The sequence below is a fragment of the Morone saxatilis genome, unplaced genomic scaffold (assembly GCF_004916995.1).
Source record: "Morone saxatilis isolate NCDOM2014 unplaced genomic scaffold, NCSU_SB_2.0 Contig2, whole genome shotgun sequence".
Lineage (NCBI taxonomy): Eukaryota > Metazoa > Chordata > Actinopteri > Moronidae > Morone > Morone saxatilis.
In genome coordinates, this window is record NW_023339762.1 from 8,087,466 (window position 1) to 8,112,009 (window position 24,544).

At 38.4% G+C, this 24,544-nt stretch overlaps 2 protein-coding genes across 6 annotated transcripts in view; one reads left to right on the plus strand and one right to left on the minus strand.

Moving 5' to 3' along the window:
• Window positions 1–459: 459 nt before the first annotated feature.
• cunh11orf58 (chromosome unknown C11orf58 homolog) lies at window positions 460–4,203 on the plus strand. Its single transcript, XM_035665583.1, has 5 exons — window positions 460–627; window positions 1,748–1,831; window positions 2,012–2,072; window positions 2,296–2,405; window positions 3,581–4,203. Exons 1-5 carry the CDS (start codon window positions 574–576, stop codon window positions 3,803–3,805), a joined length of 534 nt encoding a protein of 177 aa, XP_035521476.1. The 5' UTR covers window positions 460–573; the 3' UTR covers window positions 3,806–4,203.
• Window positions 4,204–8,520: 4,317 nt separating this feature from the next.
• The window catches only part of LOC118330241 (pleckstrin homology domain-containing family A member 7-like), a 126,238-nt gene continuing 110,214 nt past the window's right edge, over window positions 8,521–24,544 (minus strand). For 3 of the 5 annotated variants that reach the window (XM_035664716.1, XM_035664717.1, XM_035664719.1), the window contains 16 exons: window positions 22,966–23,019; window positions 21,418–21,483; window positions 20,140–20,220; window positions 19,395–19,544; window positions 18,517–18,618; window positions 18,022–18,133; window positions 17,610–17,731; window positions 17,236–17,430; window positions 17,017–17,113; window positions 16,276–16,367; window positions 15,512–15,763; window positions 11,747–11,920; window positions 11,003–11,136; window positions 10,687–10,820; window positions 10,422–10,443; window positions 8,521–9,387 (listed from right to left, as the gene is read on the minus strand). In XM_035664716.1, coding sequence (XP_035520609.1) covers window positions 9,279–9,387; window positions 10,422–10,443; window positions 10,687–10,820; window positions 11,003–11,136; window positions 11,747–11,920; window positions 15,512–15,763; window positions 16,276–16,367; window positions 17,017–17,113; window positions 17,236–17,430; window positions 17,610–17,731; window positions 18,022–18,133; window positions 18,517–18,618; window positions 19,395–19,544; window positions 20,140–20,220; window positions 21,418–21,483; window positions 22,966–23,019 — 1,896 coding nt within the window. In that variant the 3' untranslated portion in view covers window positions 8,521–9,278. Of the gene's footprint in view, window positions 9,388–10,421; window positions 10,444–10,686; window positions 10,821–11,002; window positions 11,137–11,746; window positions 11,921–13,042; window positions 15,764–16,275; window positions 16,368–17,016; window positions 17,114–17,235; window positions 17,431–17,609; window positions 17,732–18,021; window positions 18,134–18,516; window positions 18,619–19,394; window positions 19,545–20,139; window positions 20,221–21,417; window positions 21,484–22,965; window positions 23,020–24,544 lie in introns of those variants that run through there. The other 2 variants (XM_035664718.1, XR_004796826.1) reach the window with 2 other exon arrangements.

The following is a 24,544-nucleotide window of genomic DNA, read 5'->3' on the forward strand; positions in this document are numbered from 1 at the left end:
AAAATATTTGAACTTTGTGGGATGGAGAGAATGAGGGTAGAACATCCTGTAGAATAGCAAAAATAGTTAGAGCAGACTATTAAAGGAAGAAGTAGACGAGAGATAGGTCTGTCCAGATTAAAATTAAATAAGAATTAAATTTAATAAGACACTATTTATATCAGGGAAAGTCAATTTATAAGTATGTCTGCTTTGTAATGTAAGTGAAAATGTTGAACACGTAATGATGCTGTGTGTCAAATATAATCAAGAAAGGGTAAGTTTGCAACAAGGGCGAGAAAGGATGGTATTTAAAAGAGATACAAGAGAACAAAAGAGGATAAACTGTGCAAACACAGGATTGTTTAAATGAATAGGTGTGTTTATATATACACACACACACATATATATATATATATAAACGTAACCAGATCCTGTTCTAATCCTGTTTCTCCTGTGGCAGCAGAGAGAGCGACTACAACAGAAACGTAGAAGAAGAGGGGACCGGAAGTTGGAATATTGTTGACAAAAGCAGCTAGCCTTTGCTAGGTGGCATGAAATTTCTTTAACGTTTTACAAAAACTGTCGTTCATAATGAGTTCTCCAGAGGACAGGCATGGGACGAAACGACCCGCGTCTCCAACTGAAGTGAGTAACACAATAAAATCTGAACACAATCCGGAGACGAAAGCTTTAGATGACTTGGACAACGTTAGCGTTGCATTAGCCTGATGCTAACGTCGTGGAGAACTGTGAACACGTTAGTGGAGTCTGTACTCGCCATTTAAAGCTCATTTAAAGCTCATTAAAAGCTCATTTAAAAGTATTTGAACAAGAATATGCCACAAAGTGTGCTATGTTGTATCAGTAAACCTTTAATACGTTTCACTGTTGACTCGACTGGAGTTTTTTACCCAGCAAGGATTACTGACTGGAGGTCATACATTATCCTCCTTTTAATTTACTACTAACTTTATGTTCTCAATTGTAAATACCTTAAACAGAATGAAGACAAATAAGAATTAATGTTTTTTTTAATCACATAATATAATACAATATTTTACAGCCTGGCATTGTGCTCGTTCCTAAAATGTATTATGCCGTAAAACAACAGTCCCTATCCGGTGAAACTGGAAACTTTTCCAGGTACAATATGCAGATTTTATGCAGATTTTGCGAACAACAAATGAATGGGTTGAGGATAGGCATGCTGTTAAAATCATGCTTAATGTTTTGTTAATTGGATCCCTTTCCTTTGTCCAGAATGAAAACACTGTACCTTCTTTAAACAGCGTTGAAGCTCACAGTGCAGCACTGTGTTTTTATCAGTCAGGGTGTTGGGATTATCGAATTATTGAATTATTTAAATCGGTTAAATCGGAGCTTTCAGCAGAGTTTAAAAGGTCAGAGTGCTGTTTCTCCCTATTTTTCTTTTGTTTTGCTACCTGTTGACTGCTGTTTTATAACCATATTTTGTTAGCGTTGTGAGTTGGGTATATTTCTCTTTTGTGTGGCTTCATTCTGCAAATATTTGAAGCCACATGCACAGGTTTTCTTCCAACAAAAGCAGCTTGCTTATTGTCTCCCATAACACAGCGGACATAACTTCAATGAGTGATGTAATGTGGTCCTAAGTGGTCACTTTGTCATTTCATTTTATTAGCATATATTTGACACTTCCACATGTGTAGGGGATTGTCCGTTTAAATGATCTGATATATTATGAACTTTTAAGGCTATGTGTGATAATGATGATTTGCGTTGGTAGGATGGGTCTACCCAGTGGGCATCAGCTGATCTGGGAAGCAACGAAAGGAAACAGAAGTTTTTACGACTGATGGGCGCTGGCAAGGTTAGTTTTGTGTATTGTAGATCACTACGCTTACAGTTGGCTTTATTGTGGGAGGGGAGTCAATAGCGTAAAAGGAAAACGTTCATTTTGAAACACAAAACAACGGTTTTACTTGTCGCTCTCTAACCTTAAGAGAAGTTGTGACAATTGGTATAAAACTGGATTGTTTCTTTTTTCCAGAAAGAACACACTGGGCGCCTCGTCATCGGTGACCACAAGACGACGTCCCACTTCCGCAGTGGTGAGCTTCTTTATCCAGCCTTTGTAAAATGCTGAATTTGTTCTGCTAATGTAAGACATGTCCAAACTACTGTCCCTTTGCCACTTACCCTTGCTGCCTTATCCTTATGCCCAATGCAATTAACCCGGCTTCCCCACTACACATCCGCCGCACAGATCTATCCATGCATGGATAGGCCTGTATTGGCTGGGTGTGCCTGCTGTGACTGGTGTCTCCTCTGCAGGGCAAGAAGAAAAAAAGATCAGCGATCAGCTAGAGATGCAGTACCAGCAGGGAATGGATGGGAAGCTATCGGGCCGGAACCGGAGACACTGTGGCCTAGGTTTCAGCGAGGTGACCTTTAATCTATTTCTCCAGACATAAAAAACTTTTAAGAAATTGATGAGATGATGAACTATCGTGGCTTAGTCCAGAAAACCACTGAGAGGTGCAGACGGCCGCTTAACTGACTTGCTTTTGTTGTAGTGTAGTGTTATAGTGACACAATGTGAATCTATGCATCTCCTCTAGATTTCCATCTTTTAATCATAATACACCATCCCTTATGAAATAACCTGTGAGGGGAAAGGTTGAACATGCTATTAGAGTTCAGAAAGAAATAAACCTCAAGTGTTTGACAGTAGGGAGTAGTTATTACCGTATTCTGACTATATATTAATTTTGCAGTCACCAGAGCTCGTGCTCTACTGTAGAGACTGCACACAAAGTTCCTTTGTCTTTTACACTGTTGTAAGTGTGCTATATTGGGTTTTTATTTTTTAAGTTAGTAAACTGTAATCTTTCATATGATAACATATGCCTGATTACTTATTTGTGAGACACTGCACTTTTTAAACAGAAATTATAATTCTAACAAATAATGGGATGCAGGGAAAATGTATTAATGCAGCGTATTTCATATGCAAAGACAGTAATACTCAAAAGGATAGAAAGCATTAAGAAATATGAGGAAGATCAAGGTGGATAATGATGCAGTTGAGAACATAAGTCTTCAATTTATCCATCTTGGCAGGACACTTTTAGATGACCTGAGAGGTCAGGAGTGTTCATATGGTACAAGACAGTAACAGGGATGATTGACGTAGCTGTAGTATTGTATCCATCCTTCCTCGCTACTGCTTATTTTTCTTTGTGTTTCACACATAAACAGTTTCGTTTCAAGAGGCAACGCATTCTTTTTGTTTTTTTGTTGTCTTTAATGTGTCATACTGTGTGAGCAGAGCAGGGTGTGGCTGGCAAAAAGCACATATACCCTGTCACTGTTTCTTATGCCATTAATATTCAAACAACAAAAGCCAAACTTCTGTTAACACTGAACAATTTTCCAATGTGGCATTACTCTGTCTTTTAATTTCATTGTCAGTCCTCCAGGAAATGATCCATCAGGATCACAACCAAACTGTAATAGGTTGTGCCTTAGCCCAAGACTTCAAAAATCCATGGACATCTGTTTAACAGACAGGCGGAAGTAAAAAAAAAAATCTTCCTTTTGTTCATTTAACCCACAGCCTGACCCAGAGCCAGACTTGTTTCCTCCCCCACCAGTGGACAGTCAGACAGAAGCAGCTGAGCCAGAGAAGTCCAACAGTGAAAAAGAGCTGACAGATGCCCGGGACAAAGGCTGCGATCTTAACCCAAAGGAGCAGACATCAGACCACGCCAAGCCCAGCGCGGACAATGGGAATGACAAACCGAAACATGGTTACAAAATGGCCTTTGTGAAGTCGGCGTAAGTGTGCGGAGAAAAGTTTGTTTTTGTAATCTCAGATTTGTACATTTTGACGTTATTTGTTAAACTGTAGGCGGTACTCCACCATTTTAGTCCTTTTTACTGTGTAGAATTGGATTCTCTACACAAGAACTCACAATTGGGCGACATCCTGGTGTGCATGCTGTCAAAGGATTAAGTCTGCAGGCTAAAACGTTTGGTTGAGTTGTTATATCATATATCATGTTAAGATGGCAAATGGTCTAGTTTTTATTTTGTTGGAACATTTTAACAGTTCTGGTATTTGCCTCTAATTGTGTTTGATGAAAACAGGATTATAATTTGGCATGATTGATATACAAATTGTACCTTTTGTGATTTCTTCTTTACAAACCAATAAAAGGAATTTAGTGTCAATTTTAATGTTTGCTTTGTTCTTAACATGAGAACTACAGTTGTCCTCAGACAGAGGAGATGGTTTCTGTGTAAGGCTGTTCATGCATTCTCTGTTATGTATTCTTGTAGATGCATAAAAGTAATCTGTCTGTTTTGTGCAGGAAAGTTCTCTGACCAGGAAGTAAATGATTTTTGTTGCTGGGTTTTGCACTCAGACTATAGTAATTCTGTAGAGAATATTATTTTCCTGTCAAGAAAGTGCATACTAATAATAAGAAAACCCCCACCTGTAATGCAAAGGTATTAAAAAAAAATTAAAAATCAGAGCGGCTCCATAAATGTATGGCAGCCACTGGTAACTGATATTAGCGACTTAATTCAAAGAGGAAGTGGCACAATGGACTGGAAAGCTCCAGACGCCCTTCTACAATTCACTGTGAATGATCTGTACGGTCTGTTACAGTAGTGTGTTGGGAACAGTGTATATGTGTATAAAATGTATCTTACTATGATTGTGTTGATTCATTTTATTACCCATGGCATCTGTAGATCTGAACAGCTTATTCTAAGCTGAGGAACACAAACATAATTCCCATTCAGTTGATTATACACTATTGAGAACAAACCTATGAGTATAACATTCCATTTTTTCCAATAGAGCCTCCTCAATTTTACACATTGGACCTTTCATATTCATCTCTTTATTATTTTTTCAAACGCACGCCTGTAACAATAATATGAAAAATAATAAAATGTCATTATTTAAAAAAAAAAAAGTAATTATGGGTTGCAAACCAGTTTGCAGTTAAGTGCATAATCAGTGGTGGGGAAAGTACACAACCTTTACTTTGGTGAAAGTATGGATATAAACATTTGAGTATAGTATAGTATTCAGTAAGTCAAAGTATGTCATATAACCTAGGTTAATATCACCTTAAAACAAATAAAATGTTGAAAAATCAATATTATGTAAGCAAATAAATAAGTCATTAACTTAATTAACATTAACAGCTGAGTTCTTGCTGCAGCAGCACAGGTTCGAGTCCGACCTGTGACCCTTTGTTGTGTGTCTTCCCCTCTTTCTCTCCCCTCTTTCCTGTCACTATCTATTAAAGGCAATGAATAGCCCCCCCCAAAAAAATATATAAAAAATAAATAAATAATACTATTTACACTGCTATGATCTGTGTGTAGTTCCTTTAACAAGGAGCGGTGTAACTGTAGCGCCGCTTGCTGGAGAGGAAACACAGTGAGAGTAGATGCTGAGAGGTAAGTGACAAGCACCGTAAACAATTAACAAGAGATAGAAAATATGAGTAAAAAGGTTTTGAGAACTTTAAAACTTTATTTATTGTTCACCTTCTGTCTACATCGTTGGGTTCTGTAGTTTGTTTTGAACGAGGATATGTCGAGTTAAACCGTTTTTTATGTCAATTAGCATCCTATTTCTGTTACATTTAACCATACTGTCAGTGGTTTGTCCTGATGAGGTGAGGTGAACACTGCCGCCATTTTATGTTGCGGTTCATATTTAAATTAAGATTAAGCCTGTGTTTAGGTGCTAGTCCTCCTCAGGTATTTTCTTTTGTTTGAAACTATGTAGGACTAAATTAATTGTATGTATTCAGGTTTGTAGTTGTGAGGAAGCTCAGTGTTTGCACACCTGAAGCAGGGAAATGAAGATGGCGAGCCCATAAAACCAACCTGAACTGGAGTGTTGAGGACACTGAACACACCTGAATCGTGGTACGTCTGAACCTTTATTATTTTGTTGCAGCGCAAATCATTACCAAAAGACTTGACTAATTACACAGAGAACTGTGACATGAGTTTATTGTTAACATATAGCGTATATTGATCTGTGTAATTGGCGTGTCTTGATTCGGTATTACATTACATTACATCGTATATTATTTTCCTTGTATGTGTGCTGCATAAGTGATGCAAATGGTTTTCTGTTACTGTAAACTCTAAACTTGTGCACTGGTTAAGTAAACTAACGAGAAGGTTGAACTATACTGTTAAATTAGGCCTAACTGAGATAAAATGATCATTTAAAACTGAGTCAACACAAAGAGAAAAAATATCTTTTAACTAAATAGGTTTAACTCCAACAAAAGCAATATAAAATAGGGGGAAATACTTATTCTGTTGGAATTAGTTGAAATTTGGATTATATTTGGAATGTAAATGCAAATATTTCTGTTATATCTGTGTATATGAGTTGTGTTATTTGGTGCCAATTTTTGTTTGTCTACTACTATTTTTATTTTTTGTTACATAAATAAGTATAGGTATTAAGAAGCATAAAATGGAAATACTCAAACTACAGTTTCCTCAGAATTGTACTCAATTACAGTACTTGCATAAACTTTGTTACATTCCACCACAGTACACAACATTTAATTTTTTAAAGCAGAAGAAACAGCATTAGGCAACGTGATTGAACGCGATGCAGCTTCACAGCTTCCCTGAACATGATAAAATACCATCTGACGATACAGAAGGTGAAACTTCTTTTTTATGTTTTTGCATAATTACAGATTTGTGGATTCATTCATCTGGATGGTATTAGTTTTGAACTAGTTTGCTGTCAATCACGGATCTATCATTTGTCATTTATCAAAGGACAAACCAATATAAAATTTCTATTTTCTTAAGTTAGTAGTAGGAAGTAGAGTGACATACATCTTCTTTTGAATGTTTAAACCAAGTACCAGTGAACAAGTCAGATTAAATTAACTTTATGTGAACAAGTGTATAGGCATAGGCACTATTCTCTGATCATCATGTGCCAGCTCTGCTAAGATATAAGCTCAGTTTACAGTAGCTGAATGTTCTGTGGTAATGTGTTTGGGTGAAATCAGGATCTTATAGGTGGATTTCATATGACCTGACCTGTGATAGGCCCCTGGCTGCTGAAGAGAGTGAAAAGTATCCCAATAAGCCACAGCTGCCAACCTCAGCCTGCGTGTAAGGATGTAATCAGCTCATTATCAGCTCAGCTAATTCTGAGAAATCAAACTTGCCTTCCTCATCCTGTACCTCCATGAGTGGCGCCTTAATGAAGGTTTGTCAGGACTTCACCAAGGAAGATGCAGGGACATACATTTGGGGAAATTGGCTTTTTTTTCTGAGTGAGATCAGAAGATCCATATCAGTCAGACAAATTGTGCTTTTTCTTTAACATTTGTTTCACTAACAGGTCTAAAAGCCGGTGTAGGAGACCGAGAATAGTAGTCTGTATTCGGAGCATGTTTTTCTCTGCATGATGAAACACATGTTTTTAAACACAGCCTCTGAACCAGCGACCTGTCAGAAGCTAAAAACTATTATAAGAGCTCAGTGTAAGGCCACTAACATGTTTAACACCAGTTAGTTATAGATTCTCCCTTTGGAGTTTCCTGTAACTTCAATTTTGGGGAATCATACTTATTATTCTGTGTCTGAATCAAACATGACTGAAGATTAAAGTTATCTAAACCTCAGTAAAGACATTGTGATATATATTGAAATAGGTTTAATTGGAAAAAAAATTTTGTTCTTGTTTTGAGAACAAATAAGTCATCATGCATGTGAACCGGTTGTATAGAAGCTTTACTCATTCTACTTTCTCCTTTGCAAACATGAACATTTTCCTAAGCAAGTTAAAACAGTATGAAGGGAGGCTCTTTCAGGGCGCCAGGATACCTAGTAGACCTGGCCCCCAATGAAACAAGGCTGAGTCCTTGCTGCAGCAGCCATGTGGCCCTTTGCTGGGTGTCATCCCCTCTCTCTTTCTCTCTCTCTTTCCCTTCCCTCTCTTTCTCTCCCTTTGTAGTAGCACATTTACAATATTAATTTAATTATTTAAATATACAGATTTTAACAGCTGCCTGTTAAATGACAACAGAAAAAGCGTTAATAAACCTAATGTGTCAGAACAACCAGCAAGGAGTCTGAACATTTAGTTCATTTATTTCAACAAAGTCAGATGATAGGACTGCTAACTAGCTAGTGGCAGCAGCTAATAGGGTTAGCATACACAACGGTTAAGTCGACTATTAGGGGGCAGCCTTAGCATAACCACATTTCCTGCTTCCTGCATTTTGTTTCTATTTTAATTTCCGGTAGAAGACAAATAAGTTCCATTATTCACATTTGTTACAGATCAGGTGATTATCTCATTCCTCAATTATTATGTTATTTTGTTTCAAAATTAAACATGGGTTTGAGTCCTCTTTGTTGCATGTCATCCTGTCTCTCTCTCCACTGTCTTCCTGTCTCACTCCAGCTGTCACTATCTAAATGAAGGAGAACAAAACATTATGGAGAAAAACAAGTGGGTGGACCTTGTGATTCTTTGTCAAACATTGTTTATTGTTTACAGGTGTACATCCTTATGTATTATAGGAGCTGGAACATCTGACCTTAATCTGTCCGGGACAGATAATACAGAACAGTATAAAAAGCAAAACTACATATCGACTTCATGTAGCCCTAACAACATTCAAATACACAATCAAATGCAAATATTCCTTTAAAATGAATACTATGAGATTATCCTGTTAGGTTGTATAAACTGCAACATAAACTATGACAGAAATGTTTGCATGAGTTTATAACTGTGAAAAACAAACCGGAACAAAACAAGTAAACAGACACCAAATAATTGTTTAATACAATATTTATTGCTCTAATGACTTTTTTCATGTGTTTTTAAATTATTATTCGTATGATATTCTAATGACTGCGAGTTGATTGACAGGACCGTGATCATTGGGTGACAGTGGTGAAGACAGTAGAAATTGAACAAGCATATCAAGCCAAACAATGTAATAAATAAATGTCAAAACACTCCAACTCTAATCTGAGCATGTAGGCATTGGCTCTCATTTCACTCTTCTTTTATTTGCTCATAAAAATACAGACCAACCAGCAAAATAGGTAATTGCAGATAAAAAAAAAGCAATTCACTCGTGTTATAAATTATTGTTACTTAATTGTGCAATGTAAGTGCAGAAGCAAGAAAACTTGATTCTATTTCAAAACTATGAATCAAAACTCTTTAAGAAACATGTGTCTTGTTCTCACTCATATAAAAGAGACTTGTTACAAGTGAATTAATTAGTTGGCAACTGCTGAAACTGCTGATGAGATCCATAACAAAGAATCTCTGCTGTTTTGTTGTGTTGGTGGTTCCTGTGGGTCAGTGTTCCGCAGCAGCTTTGGCTGAAGAGGAGACAACAGTGAATATATAAGTATTTCTTCTTGCTGTCAGGATAGCAGATAGAAGGTGCAAACACATTTAATTTAAAGTGGTGCATATGCAAATTAAACACGTTTAGTTTGCAGAAGAACTTTTGATTTTAACAGGTTTCCAGTAGATTTTAAGGACAAACAGCTCCCAGGAGAAAATGCCGCTTGTAATAGTTTATAGTTTTGTGTAGTCTGGCAAATGCGATACCAAGAGGAGACCTGGCACAAATATTAGCATTGTGTATTTTACTAAAACAGAAAAGGTCAGGTACTACAAGTGTTTGCCACACAGACCACTGTACAGAAATGGTATAAATATCATTAGACCTACAAGTGTTTCTCTTTTCTTTTTTTTTTAATTTACATAGAAAACACACAGAACTCGCACCAAAACCCCACTTGCACATAGAGGGAAGCCACATTTCACCAAACCAGAACTTTACAATACCTGAGCTACGCCGACCAAAACAACTGCAGAGAAGAAAGCTCTTTGCTTAGAATATCACCACAAAAAAGAAACCAGATCTGTGCACAGATTAAATGTTTAGGGACTTGATACAACTAGAGAAAAAATCACATAATATTCAGTTAAATGTGAGTCATAAGCTTGTTTTGTTTTTGTACATTTTTAATTTTTTCAATTTATTTTTCCTGTTCCAAACTTATGTACATGCGACCAAAATGAAATATCTGGTTAACTTGGAACAGAAAATGTTCTTTTACTGGGACACAAATGACAGCATATCATGTACATCTCTAGCAGATTTTAAAAAGAGAGAAAATATATATATATATATATATATATATATGTTTATTTATATATATATATGTTTATTTATATATATTTTAGGTTTGTGTCTCTTTTGCCACCAATCTGTGCACAATCCTGGCCAAAACCAAACAGCATATACTGAGACCAATGACTGAGACACACAACACAATGAATACAATGAATCCACACCACCCAAAAGGGAAAGGGTAGGTATACCTGGACCAGACATACTTACTGACTCTCCAGCCACTCAGTCCCTGCACACCAGGGACAACGACAAATCACGTGTCTGAGATAGCAGTCTAAGAGGATTCCTGCTACATTTACACCACTGTACCACAGAGGCAAGTGAATAATTATAAGAATTCCTGTGTGTGTGTGTGTGTGTCTGTGTGTGTGTGTGTGTGTTTGTACTTCTTTATTTGTGATAAATGATATGAGGTTTACAGGATAGCTCAACAAAGTGATGCATTATGTTAACAAGGTGTGAGTACACTAACCTGCGACCAGTTTGCTCTTGCGCGAGGCCTCGGAGGCCAGTGCATGGGACACGCTCATGATCCTCTCCTGCTGCTGTAGAGCTGAGTCCAGTTCACTGAAGTCTAGTGATGCAGACGGCTGTATGTTCTGAACACTGTTCAAAGGACACAAACACTTAGGACTATAAACCAGTGGATCTTACACTGACATTTTGAGCTCTACTATATTTATATATCAGTGTATTTGTATTAGAGCACACAGTCCTAGTAGTAAAGAAAAGCACCAAAAACAACAGTATCAACTCAACTCCAGTGTCATTATTTGAATGCTGTCTACCTGGATTTGGTCAGGAGGTTCTTGATGCGCTCGGTCCGGCGGAAACGTTCCTCCAGCTCCTCTGGACTGAGAGGCTCCTCAGAGTCAGACTCTATGTAGCGCTCTGGGATGGGAACTTTCTGTGGTTTTGAAAGCTGCATGTTGGATAGATAGAGAGGAAGTCAGTCTTACAGTCTTACAATATGTATTTAAAAAAAATTATGCTTTTAATGGGTTTCAAATATATTTCAATGATGCTGTATGAAGATATTTATATTATAAAAATGACTAAATAAAGTATATAAAATTGAAATGTGGATGCTTTTATACCAAATTGAGTACAAAGTTTTGGGCATTCCATTTAAAAAATGAAATGAAAAAAGATTGTTAAAGAATGCAATCCTTTCTTCCTGTGTTACAGACAGATGACCTGAGGGTTATAGTGTTCCTCTTCAGCCTGACTGTCTCTTTAATGTTCTGTAAATCTCATGATGGAAATAGATAAAACATAACATTCAGCAGAAATTACTTAGGGTAAAAGAGTGACTAAATATTATTTACATCCTTTAAGGATTGCGTAAAATAAGACTGAAGTAGAGACAACAGAGCACATCTACGCCATGCAAGATCATGGATTGTGTCCAAGATTAACTGAGAGAAGAACCGTGAACGCGATGGATCAGAACAGTGGAGCATTAGTCTTATTACCATGCCACTTGTATTTCTCATGACCGCGACAGAGGCCAAGCAGATGTGTGTGTCTACCTCTCGGCTGATATCCAGATCATAGTCGACAGGCTCTACATCCACCTCTCGTATGCGCGTGGCTGTCGCCGTCACCCACTCATCTGATTGGATCCTCCCTCGCTCTTTCACTTGATGCTTCCCTTCATCGCTCTGACCCTCTGCCCCAAGTCGCTCCTCCTGCCAATCAAACACCTAGAAAGGGCAGGAGTCAGGATTACACAGTTAGCCTGGCCAATATAATTTTTAGATTTGATTCTTTAAATAAATATAAATTAATCATAAAATCTCAGTGTTTCTAGGCGTAAGTTTGAAAGGTTTTGGATTTTTGGAAGGATATATTAATAGAATATTGATTGGAATTGTTTTGATATTATTGCCAGAAACTTAGATTTTTATGAAGACAATAGTGTGTAGTGTAAATGTAAAACATTAGCTAGACACTGGTGTACCAATTGTCAACATCAGATTTACACATAAGGATTAAAGCCTTTAGAGTATGACGCTACAGGCGTTTTTAGATTGGAAACTATTAGTTGATTAATCAGTTAATTATTATTACTATTTATCAATTTATCAAGAATTTACTGCTTCAGCTTATAAAATTTGAATATTTGCTGGCTGTCCTCATCTTCAGTGATAGAAAATTGAATATCTTTGGGTTTTGGACTGGGGATCAGAAAAAAAAGCAACTTGAAGTCATCTTGGGCATTTTTACTACTTTCAGAGCAAAAGATAAATTAAGTAAATAATCTACAGAAAACTGATGAAAACCAGCCCTAGTTGCAGCCCTGGTATTTCTATAGATCAGTCAAGGTTGATAAAACTGACTTACAACATGTTTATACTATTATACTTCAATAAAGTGCAAGAAAAGGCAAGGACAAGGGGGGGGGTTATGGGGAAATAATTAAACTAGCTTTGACAGTAGCACTGTGGTAAAATTAAGGGGGAGGGGGGGGTCTCCACCATGGTCTCACCGATTTAAGATCTGGTGTATAATGGTGTACAAAAATGCGACATAAATAACAGAAAGGGTTATTTAATGTTTCTGCAGTGAGTCGTGCCTAAAGGTTGAAGGGGAATGTAACCAGGAATACTTATAGCGAGATCCAGGGATCTGAAAGGATGATGTTTAGTATCATTACCACAGAGCAGACCCAGGCAGATGATTAGTCTGTGTTTCTGGAAGCTCCAATTATACACATACCACATCCTTTACTCCTCTGTACTCCAGCACATTTGCATCTTTAAAAAAATACTCTGGTTCTTATTCTCTTATCTGTGTGTGTGTGTGTGTGTGTGTGTGTGGGGTACTTGTGAGTAATCATCCAAGGAGCATCAAAGCCATGCATGCATCCTTCCCACTCCAGTAGCCTGCAGCGGGTGTGATCTGCTGGTGTGTTCACATGCTCTTAGAAACACTGCATCCCATGCCTTGTTGTGCTCAGGAGAATCAATTGCACACAAAAGGATAGAGAGAAAGAACACCATGCAGACACAGATTCATCAAACACCCACAAGATTAGGAAGAACACAGCCAAGAGGAGTTTCAGAAGCAAGAAACTCTTTATTGTCGAGTGCAAATCTCTACATGATAGAAAAGAAAAGGTAAGAGAGTTATGCGTTGCTTCACAATTACATAGAATTAAGTGTTGATTAGCAGTTCACTACTATATTTCTACTCTTCTGAGCAACCTCCTGTAACTGTTTTCTCTTTGATCTGATATATTGTACGTAGCTGTGAAGGGATAAAAGCGATATGGCAAAAAAGCTTCAAGATTAATACTCGTCAGAAAAACAAGGAGCCGACAGCAGCGCCATGGTGATCCAAAACTGTATGTTGAGTATGACTACCACATTAATAGAAGTATCTTCTACATGTGTAGGGCTGCAAAGATTGTTTAATTTGTCAACAGTAAGTAAATCAATAGCTTAGTTATTGTTTCAATTGTCAAACAAAAACTGCCCAACAGATATTTTATCTGCTTTTCTGTTTTATATCATTGTAAATCTCTAGGTTGGAACTATTGGTCTGAAACAATTTCAAAGACCTCATCTTGGTAACTCAGAAACTGTTAGCCAAAAGATGACACGTTGACAGAAAATCATCACCCTACATCTTTTTAACACACTTTCAAATATTGTCACTGTTCCTTTCATCACAGATTTCCCATGACAAAGGTGTCCGCTCCTTGTTCACACTTCTATTTTTCTATTGCATTTCAGCCCAGTTGCTTGAACTGTCCTGTATATTTATGATGCATAAATCAGCACAGCATAGGCCACTTAAAAGTACTCAGATATGAGTACAAATTCTCTTCCCAACTTTAATCGTGGCAATGAAACTGTCAGCCACTTTCGATAAAACTTTCACAATAAAAATATCCTTGTAGTCTGTACAAGAAAAAGGCTGCATTAATGAGGACGTTAATTCAAATATAAAATGGTGTAAACACGTTTTATGCTGGTGGAGTAGATAAAATAAAATATGTTCTGGCATTTATGGTTATATGCACTAAAAAGGTGAGAAGTAGTAGCAGAGGATTACAGACTATGTATTGCTCACTGTTAAAAATGTGATTTCAAAGATTTATAGGAAATGTAGTCTGATTACAGGCGTATCTCACAGCAGTCTGGTTACGAGTGTGTTAGTCTGTAATCATAATACCAAACGGGTAGTTATTATAGATCATGTTATCTTAATGGAAGACTTTGACATTTTGAATTTTACTGTATTACGTTTTTCACCCAGGCATGTTAGCATTGTTAGCATTCCTCACTAAAGCCAAGGAGTAAGCTAGATTTAGTTAAAATGTCAAATGTCAAAGTTTTCCTTTGGGGGTTAAAACCAGCTGTGTCCCCAGTTCCACGTCTTCCTGAATGAAATTCGTGATTACACAGAAAAGCAACCTTAAAGCTAGCTCCTGCATTCCTTTCTATGATTCTGAGGTGGAGAAGCATGTTCGAAACAAATCATTATTAATTCAAATGTTGATTAAAGGAGGTAAATTTGGGACAAAGGCAAAAATGATCGTCAGCAAAACAAGGCACTCGGACTTCATTAGAAGAAAAGAAAGAAGGGAGGTGATCATGATTTTTGCCACTAACATTGTCTCTTTCTTCATTTCATCAACCTGAATACTTTTCCCAACCCCATTTCCCCCACCCTTCTATAAGCTCTATATACCAAATCTCTACAAAATATAACTGTACAACTGTATACTGAAAATATCCCTCAGTAAATAAATAAAAGTGTACAAGTACACAGTATGTAGATATACATAAATGGGCTCTTCTCTGTACTTTCTGGTGAAAAAACACAGAAAGGAAGGCAGAGTGATGCCTTCCATTTCCTTCTTTTCTCAATGGATTTACATTCAGAATTGTGTCAGTGAGGTCCCACCAGTGGGCAGTGGTAACAAAGGGGTTAAAGTGACCCCTAAACCTTTAAAAAAATAAAATAAACAGGGAGGGACACTGTCCCTGTCCAGAACTAGCCAAGCATTCCCCACGATCCCCTGTGCTCATTTTGTCTCCCATTGTTCTTAAAGCATTAACCAAGCTAGCTAGTCAGCCACAGTCAGTCCTGCCCTTTAGCTTGTTAGTGCTTACAGCTAACGTCAACAACCACTGGTTACACAAGGCAGAAAGTACTAGCATGTTAGCATTCCTGCTGGGTTATTATGTGGCTGGGGGCTGGAGGGTGGCATAGCAGCAGTGGTGGTGAAGGTGGTGCTCCCTGTGTCTGCTGCTGCTGCTGCGCGGCAGTGGGGGGTAACGTACGGAGGCCGAAGGATCCGAGGTGTTGGACGGCAGCCTGGAGGAGGAGGAGGAGCGCTGGGTGGTGACAGTGGAGGTGGAGGAGCGTTCACCCTGGCTGAGGTTCCTCTTGCGCTCGCGAACTAGCGCCTTCTGGTGGCGCTTCATCCGCTCCAGCTGCTCCTCTGCAGTCATTCGGCCACGAGGCTGGCTGCTCGGGAGCTGCAGGGCTTCTGTAGGCGATGACAGACGTTCCAAGGCACTCTTGGGTCTCTCCTGCTGAGACAAAGAAGGTGGAAAGATACAGGGAGAATTGGAACAGGGAGGTGAAGGATGGTTAGTGGCGAACAACAGAACAAAAATGGAAAGATTTAAATATGGGATAAAGAGGGATATGGACAGTGAAATAGTGTAGTGGAAGAGAAGTGTAAACAAAGTGACAAGAGAAATGGAAAATATCAATTATTAAATAATTAAATGTTAAATGACATTAAAACATCACATTACCTAATGTTTGTATTGCATATACTAAAACTATGTACTGTATATGAATAGATGACTCATACAGTTTAATAAATGCATTCTAAACAGACATTTATAATTGTATGATTAGGTATTGTGTACAACACATGAGGAAGTTGTTGCTCGTATGTATGTTATTCAGAATATCTCACTCTCAACCCTACTTCCAATTAAACATAATTAAAACATAATTTACAACAAAATGGAATTTCTCCAGCAGATCACAGGTATCTGCAGATACCTCCACCCCTGACATCTTGACTCACCCCAGCTGCGGAGCTTCTGGGGCCTCTCCTCAGGGTGACATACGACGAGATAGAGGTGGACTGGTTCTGTCGAGATGAGGGGCCTAACAGACCTAGTTGATTGAACAGGACAAGAATCAGCACAGGTTGCTTTAGTTTCTTTTGCAAAGCAAAACAAGCAGTAAGGTCATACAATGAAAACACGGTGACAGAATGGAAAGGTTAGGTTAGAAAACCTGCTCACCATTCTGTATGAGGAGTGAATTATGTAAGGCCTTCCAACACTGGAAATATAAATGCCTTAACTTACTTACTAAACATTAATGTATTTACAAACTATGTCTCAGGATTTAAAAGAATTTCTTTTAACATTCCAGCTGGTGATCCATCCGTTTGGGTGACAAATTCTATTACTGATCATTTCTTAGCAAGACAAATACTAATTTTTTTTCATGTTTTAACTGATGAAATCTCTAGTCTGAAGAAATTGGATTTTTAATGAAAATATGTGTATTCCTGAACACAAATACACATCTCAATGCACATTCAAAGTTTTAATTTAATTAAAGCTTGTTCAATATATTTTTTTCCTCATATTTCTATCCTTCATAACAAAGTTTGCTTTTTTTTTTTTGAAGTATATACAAAAATGCAGTAAGATTGGATGATAGCTGGTATGCATTTTATGCTGGGAAATCACAGTCCATAAAAAATGTGTCCAATGAAGGGATGTATGTATTCTACATGTTACTGTTCAGATACCTTTGGTCTGGAAATACTGGTAGTCAATGTCAGACCCGGCGCTGTGGTGGATTATTCCTGGCAGCTCTGGTTCACTCAGGTATGATCGCAAGTCAGTCTGAAAGAAGAAAAAGTTGACTAAATTAGACATCAAATCACCAAAACTACTTTTACAAGGCTTTATTCCAAAAAGACAGTAGTAGGGAGATGGATTTTCTGTGTTACTAATTGACAGCATACCTTACAGTCTCCGTTGACGACATACTGCACGCTCTCCCTGTCCCTCTTCCTCTCATCTGACTGGCGTTTGAGCCCACGCACAGACGTGTGCCGGATGACCGAGGCTTCTTTTGGGAGAGGTGGTACCACAGGGGGCGTCTCCTCGTAGTCGTAGAGGCGAGGCAGTGGTGGCCTGGGTGGGGCTGCATCCTCTGCCTGGACAGTAACCAGGCAGAAAAGGATTTAGTATTTTAGAAGTACCTTAAGTACTGCTGTATCGCTGATGACTGTAGGTGGCTGTAGAACTCCTAAACACATTCCAGCAATAATTCCTGAAGCTTAAAATTAAGTCAACTCCGCCATGCAGCATTTCAAAGCAGAAGGGAGACACTCACCCACTTTGGCATGGTGCTGTGAGGCAAAGTGTGGGAGAAGATGCTGGGGATGGAGCTGCGAGGAGGAGGCTGGACTTGAGAAGGCACTGCCGGGTCTGACACAGAAGGCACTAATTTCCTCTCTGGTGGGATGTGTGAGCACACAGAGATCAAGGTTTAACATTTAAATGTAAGCAGGTTTGAAATGGATTTACAGTCAGGAATGGGTGTTAACACTGTTAAGTGATAATAATATAATATGTGGACAATATCAAAAATCTCTAGTATCTCTAATAGCCTATATATTCAGTCTGTGTGTAACTGCTCTGGTAATTGAAAAAGGTGGAAAGAGTGTTTTTACAACGCATTCATTAACATTTTGTCATAGGCTGCAGACAAATCAAAGGCAGATTTCTCATTCAGATTTACCAACCTGGGTTCTGGACAGAGTCAATGGTGATCTTGTAGTTGGCTTTGCTGGCACTCAACCCAGCCATCACGTCCTCAATCCTCCACAGCTCACGCTTCATCTCACTTTTCTCTTGCTACAGTTTAACACATGGATGCAAAGACACATACACATTTGACTCTTCTGTCATTTGTACTGTTCAGTTGTAGTTTTGTTAAACTTGGTTTTCAGTGTTATAGATTTGAACATTTATAAATTGGGCATGTAAATAGTTTTAAATAACTGTGTTGTTCTATCAATGAACTCATGATAGAGAAAAAGATATTAGAAAAAAAGGATGTGGGAAATGTAAGATTTAAAACTGTCTGGAAAACTTGAGCACAGACAAAATACAGACTGTTCACAAGCTGCAGATATTGTATAGAAATCCCAGCCTATAAAAAGTTGATGCTTTAACTGAGAAACCAAAGTTGGCAGTTTTGAGGTGAAACTGCTCTGTGCTGCAGTACCAGGTCTCACCTGAGGGGTGGCGCTGTGGTTCATATGTGTCTGCAGTGCTGTCCTCAACTGCTCCACTGATCTCTCCAGACAGCTGTACTCCTCCCAGGCATGTGCCATCTCCTGCATTACACAAACACAGAAAGTTTTATGTCCACAGTGCAAGGTACCTATATAAAAACCAATGTGTCCTAATAAAGTTTCTTTGTATGTTTACACAAACTTAATTACAGGCATCAGTGGAAATACCCAAACACACTTTCTCAGAGACACATACTGCACCTGCAGGCTGAAACCATTGACCATCTAGTTTTTTAATTGTTCATACACCTATTAATTATGGATATCCTTAAAAATGGATAACATAACTTCCTTGTGGATAACTTGGATGCAAACATTTCAGATACTGTTAATCTTGTCATTATTTGGGGTAAATATCATATTCACAGTTGTAAATAGAAAGGCAGTACTCCCTCTTTCTTCGTGTGCATATGCAATTTTGCCAGCTACTATAATTCACTGAAATCTATGGAAAAAATTAACAGAAAAGACGAAACATTGTTTGTTTTTGCTATTGTTTGTTTTTCAGAATAAGTTACCTATATTTTCTGCTGCTATGTTCAAATGAGTTTGTGTACATAACTTTATTATCTTCCTCATGTTCAATTAAAAAAGGTGACACATGCAGATAAACACACAGATGCCTTGAAACATATACCCATATATGCAGTCTTATATATACTAAGTGCATACATTTGCCATTGTGTGATGTATAGACTGCATACATACACAGATTTTAGAAAAATATCCTTTCCTATGCTATCCAACCATATTTCTCCTAAATATATATACAGTATATTTTCTGTCTCTTAGACACACACGTACACAGGCAGACATACCGTGGAGAGGCGTGATATTTGCGCCCTGATGGTGACCAGATCTTCCTGCAGCAGCCTCTGCTGGTAGGCGATCTTGTGGGCGTGGGTCGGCTGCTCCTGGTACTGCTCCATCTGCTGGTGGGACAGATCCAGTACACTCTCCAGCTTGTCCTGAGGGGGTGAGCAGGAGGTCAAGCAAAAACTAAGACCTACTTCCTTTATAGAATTTTGTTCTAAAACTGTGCACTGAACATTGTTCAGTAGATAACACTCTTACAAAAAATCCTCCAGAGGGCAGTATGTCTCTACAGTCAATCATGAACCACCATGAGATCTCGTTTAACCACCTCTTACTTACCATCTGAGCTGTATGTAATCAGGCTTTCATTCTAGACCTTATAGTGTATACCATATTGTAATTCTACTCTTTATGTGTTCTGTATCCTTTCAAGAACGTTGAACATTGTGTTTTGGACAGACAGGAAATCGAGAGTCAGAGAAATCAATAACCCCACCTCTCCTTCAATAGAATTTCCTCTGTGACCGTGAATGTTGAAACTAGAAATGAAATCTGATATGTACTGCTCTGTGTCCTCTCTTTGATAGCTGAATCACCGTCTGTTATCAGTTCATAGCTGCAGAGTCAACTTTGTCCTTGGATGTAGCACAATCATTGCAGTATTTATTTTAACTATCATTGTTCCGGTTGACTCATCAGACTGACTGAAGTCAGCCCGTAGAGCTACATAACTAACAGAGCGTGTACCTTGTCCTCCTTCAGGGAGCTGATCCTCGCCTCCAGATCCTTGAGGATCTTGTCCTGCTCACACAGCCGACTTAACTTCACCTGCAGGGGGAGACACAGAGCTGAGTGGGCAGGGAGAGAGAGATGGGGCATTGTAGGAACCGACACTCTCACAGACAAAGCACTTCTCTAGTGCTCACCAAAGCGTGTCTGTGTGTTGACCTCTGGTAATTAAGTGGCCCATTTACTTAATTACAACTTCCCTTTGTTTTTGCAGCTGTAGGTAAATTAGTACAGTGAACAAAAAACATGTGTTTCTGAGTATGTGTAGTGATGTGTTTATGTGTATGTATACATATCTCTTTATAAATGTCTGAGTGCATGCATGCAGTTTGGTAACACTTAATATTCACAGTCCCGTAGCTCCTGTGGTCTCAATCAGATGTAATTACTGTGAGTGAGCCCATTACACAAAGTGGGTGCGACCCACCTGACACTTTTAATTACAGTGTCAGGGAGACTTTGAGCCTTGTTAATTAATCCCAGATTAAACTCTGCACTTAAACTTCAAGGCAAAGGTTGGATCACTTTATCATCCTGAGGTAAAACAACAACATAACAATTATGTAATAAGGTTGTGGTTGAACCGCAGCATGTGAACAAAGTGCTTATTCATATACATTTTTACACTCAACACTAGTTTCTGTATTCCATTAAATAAATTATTAATCCTGTTGTTGTCTCCACGGTGATGTTGTTGTTGGATCTAATCAAATATTCATCATAGACAATGTGTTCATAAATTGTTTAAACAGTTGTGTAAGAAGCTTATACTGAGAAATACTTTAATAGGAGATATAAACCTGTTTGAAAAACCGCAGGGGATTGTTTGGATTGTCAAACTGAAAGCATTTACGTATTAAAACTCTACATTCTGTTTGACCCCTGAAGCAAAGAACAATAGTGTATCACGTCCTCCCACACTTTTTCCACAAATTTTATATTTTGCCTTTATAACCGTCACTTTTCTCCCAATTGAACCACGACAGTCAGTGGCCCTACCATAAACAAATATTTCATGTTCCATTGTAGAAGGTTTGAACAATCCATACATTTGCTTAAACTGAATGTGAATATGTATTTACATCAACCTACATACAGTAATAGAAAATCATTGGATACAGTTGAGTTTTTCATGCAGTAAGTGCAATATATGATGAGAAACTACCAAAAAACATTAACACCTGGTCCGTATTTAATGCAGCCAACATTTTAGGAAGCCATTAAGCTTGTACTTACATCCACATCACTTTCTGCAACCTTGACAGGTTTCCCTGACTCCTTCAGTGTCTGACTTCCAACTACCTAGAAATTGCAAAATAAAAATTTCCAAATGTTAGTTGTACAGCAAAATGAAGTGTCTGAACCATGGTATAACAGTGCTGAAAGAAACTAGATACAGGACACAGAGACCAATTACAAACTACAGTATTAAAAGGCTGAGACAGACTATCTGTGACACATTCTCTTTGCTTTGTGTACATGACAATATGAGTGAGTTTTGGAACACAAAATCAGCTCTTGCCACAAAGAACACAATGGCTATGGACACTTTGAAGCCCTGCACAAATGGACTTATCCATAAAACCTCTGTACATGATGTCCCAAAAACATACAGAAAAGTTGCAGTATTTGTTTGTGAACAGGAAAATACTTGTTTTAGGAACACATCCTGGACTGCTTGAGTTCAGGTGCTCACTTTGAGTTGTACTGGGGTTAGTGACAGGGTTGTATTAGTGCTAAAATAACCTCCTAAGAAAACTCCTTTCTAGTTTAAAAAAAACGTTAAAATAGAGCATGTGAGCAAATTTAACTAAGAGAAAATCAACGAATTTCACTGATAACAGCTCTTTCTTGTTCTTGAAAAATTTAGGTTTAGGAGTATATGTGCTCCTTTTTGAGAAATATGACACAGTAGAGCCTTGTGTTATTCTCAAGGAGGTGCAGCGTTTCAGAGATGATGGTAGAAGCAGCTGGCTTTTCAACCACCGGGCCACAGCCACAACACATGCACTGCCGAGCCATCCCATGCCCACTTTTCAACAGCATCGTCAACATCACCACATGGGGGGGGGATAAGACATTTGATGCCATTCAAGCCATGAACGCGGTGCTGTAAGCAATGGGATGGTCTTTCTAAAACAAAGACTCTCTACACATCTGAACACACACACACACACACTAACATACTATACACATGCATCCCTACTCCGAACACTGCAACATGCACAAGCATAAATGCCCACTCACAACTACACCATCACAGTCACACTACATATATTATATCTCTTTGTGGTGTACATTTACTGGATACAGAAACACACACACGCACACATACACATACAGCTTACGTTCATTAGAGGCCTGAGAGGCCCAGCAGTGCAGTGCAGTAGTAAACTGTGAACTGCGAGGATCAGGGGCTCTAGAGCTCTGATCTGGGAGTCAAAATCACAAAGACACAGAGCCGCAGTCACAAAATGGCGGCTGCTTTTGTGAGATGCTTCTAAAACCACACAAGATGTCAAATTCTACTGCCGATATTTTGTCTCACATGGATTCCTAAACATCTTTATTCGTAGCTGTGAACCGCTGATGTCTCGGTTCAACAGTTCAACAGTTCAACATGGGTAGAGTGTTACAAGTGACTGTTAATAGGAAACACCAAGTGTGTTAGTTTGAGCTATTTCAAATCAGAAAAGGCACAGGAGATTTCAAACACTAGCAGAAGTTCAGTTAAAATAACTAACAGAGATCGGGGGATAAACTCTGTCCATCTCCATATCTCACCTTTAGATCCAGATACTCCAAGTCCTTCTTCAGCTGCATGTAGGTGTCATCAGCCTAGAAGGTGACAAACATGTGAGTGTGGATTATTGATTTGTGTCAACAGGAATTTAATAATTCAACATCATCATCTGCATCTAAATAAGCTTCACTGGCAATACATCTAGTAGTGACATTTGTGTGTCGAGTATGAAGTAGGAACTGCTGCTGTGTGTCTGTGCCAACATGCATCACAACCGACACACACACACACACACACACACACACACACACAACAGTAAAAACAAATTCCTTTATCTTCTTAGAGAGGCTTAGGTGCTCCTACTGCAACAAACAAAACATGAGCACAAACCAGATCCATTAGAAGCGGCACATCTTGAAACATCGATGAATTCTGATTTAATTCTGTTCACATCACTCAACAAAAAAACAGACTTCCGAAAACGAAAGATTTACGAATCAGACCAAAGACCAAACTGACCAAACACATCCACAGCCAGCTGGTTAGCCAAAGCATGGGATGGCTTTGTGGACTTTGAAAAGTTAGCAGCACAACATGCTATGGACAGTATCACTAGAAGCACAATATGGAAACTGACCAGCCAAGAACAGCACATGGAAAAAGAGGCGGATGGTTCTATGATGGCAGCCAGGCCAACGCTCACAGATTAACCATGCCCGATGTCACACCACTAGAGCACGGGAGCTGTTGGGTAGAGGTTGCCACTGATATACTGAGGCTTGGCGATTGATGCTGCTGGTGTTTTAACTTTTGTGTTTTGGTTTGTCTTTTTATTTATTATTTTACATTTCAACATAGATTCACAGTTGGGAATTACCAAGTTCAGGAACAACTGGTGTGTCTAGATGTAGATGGAAAGGATGTCAGTATTAGTGAATATGACTGCCATGTTATGAAACATTTGTTTGATAAGTCTGCTCAATAGGAAGTATTACAGTGAATTTGTGTTTTTTATGTGCCTGATTAAAACATCTTAGTGGTGAAATGTTAATGAAAAAGTATGAAAAATGAGACAATTACAGTGAAAACTAGTGGATTGAAAGAATGTTTAGAATACCATACAGGGTGATTTTAAGGTATAACAGGTATGTCAGATCAGCATTGAATTTAAAGCTAATAATATCTTTTTTTGTGGTATTTGGCAGTAAATATGGCTGTTTGTGTGCATGAATTTTGATGTGTTGTTAATTTGGGATCCCAATCATCCAGCGCCTTGGTTGACATGCTGACATGCCACCACGACCCCACCCTGGATAAGCGGACGATAATGGATGGATGGATCATCCAGCACTCAGACACCAAGTGCTGGATGATTGGGGTAGTACAAACAAGTCGCATACAGAATATTTTCAAATATCTTCTGTAATTGACAGCCTGACCTAGTGACAGCACTAAAGGGAGTGACAGGAGGTTATTGAGATTACTAAAGCTCTGAGGACTAAGATTACTCACATCAAATTTAATGTAAATCCAGAAATAGCTTGTTTAAACAATCTAACTGTTGGACAAATTATAACTTTGAGGGTATGCTAAAAATAATTAGAATCCATCGTCTGGGAA

Excerpts from the sequence above, each read along its gene's own strand:
- cunh11orf58 (XM_035665583.1), top strand. The coding sequence starts at position 574 with ATGAGTTCTCCAGAGGACAGGCATGGGACGAAACGACCCGCGTCTCCA. Across the intron at positions 2,073-2,295 it reads GACGTCCCACTTCCGCAGTG|GGCAAGAAGAAAAAAAGATC; the intron begins GTGAGCTTCTTT and ends TCTCCTCTGCAG. Across the intron at positions 2,406-3,580 it reads GTGGCCTAGGTTTCAGCGAG|CCTGACCCAGAGCCAGACTT; the intron begins GTGACCTTTAAT and ends TTTAACCCACAG.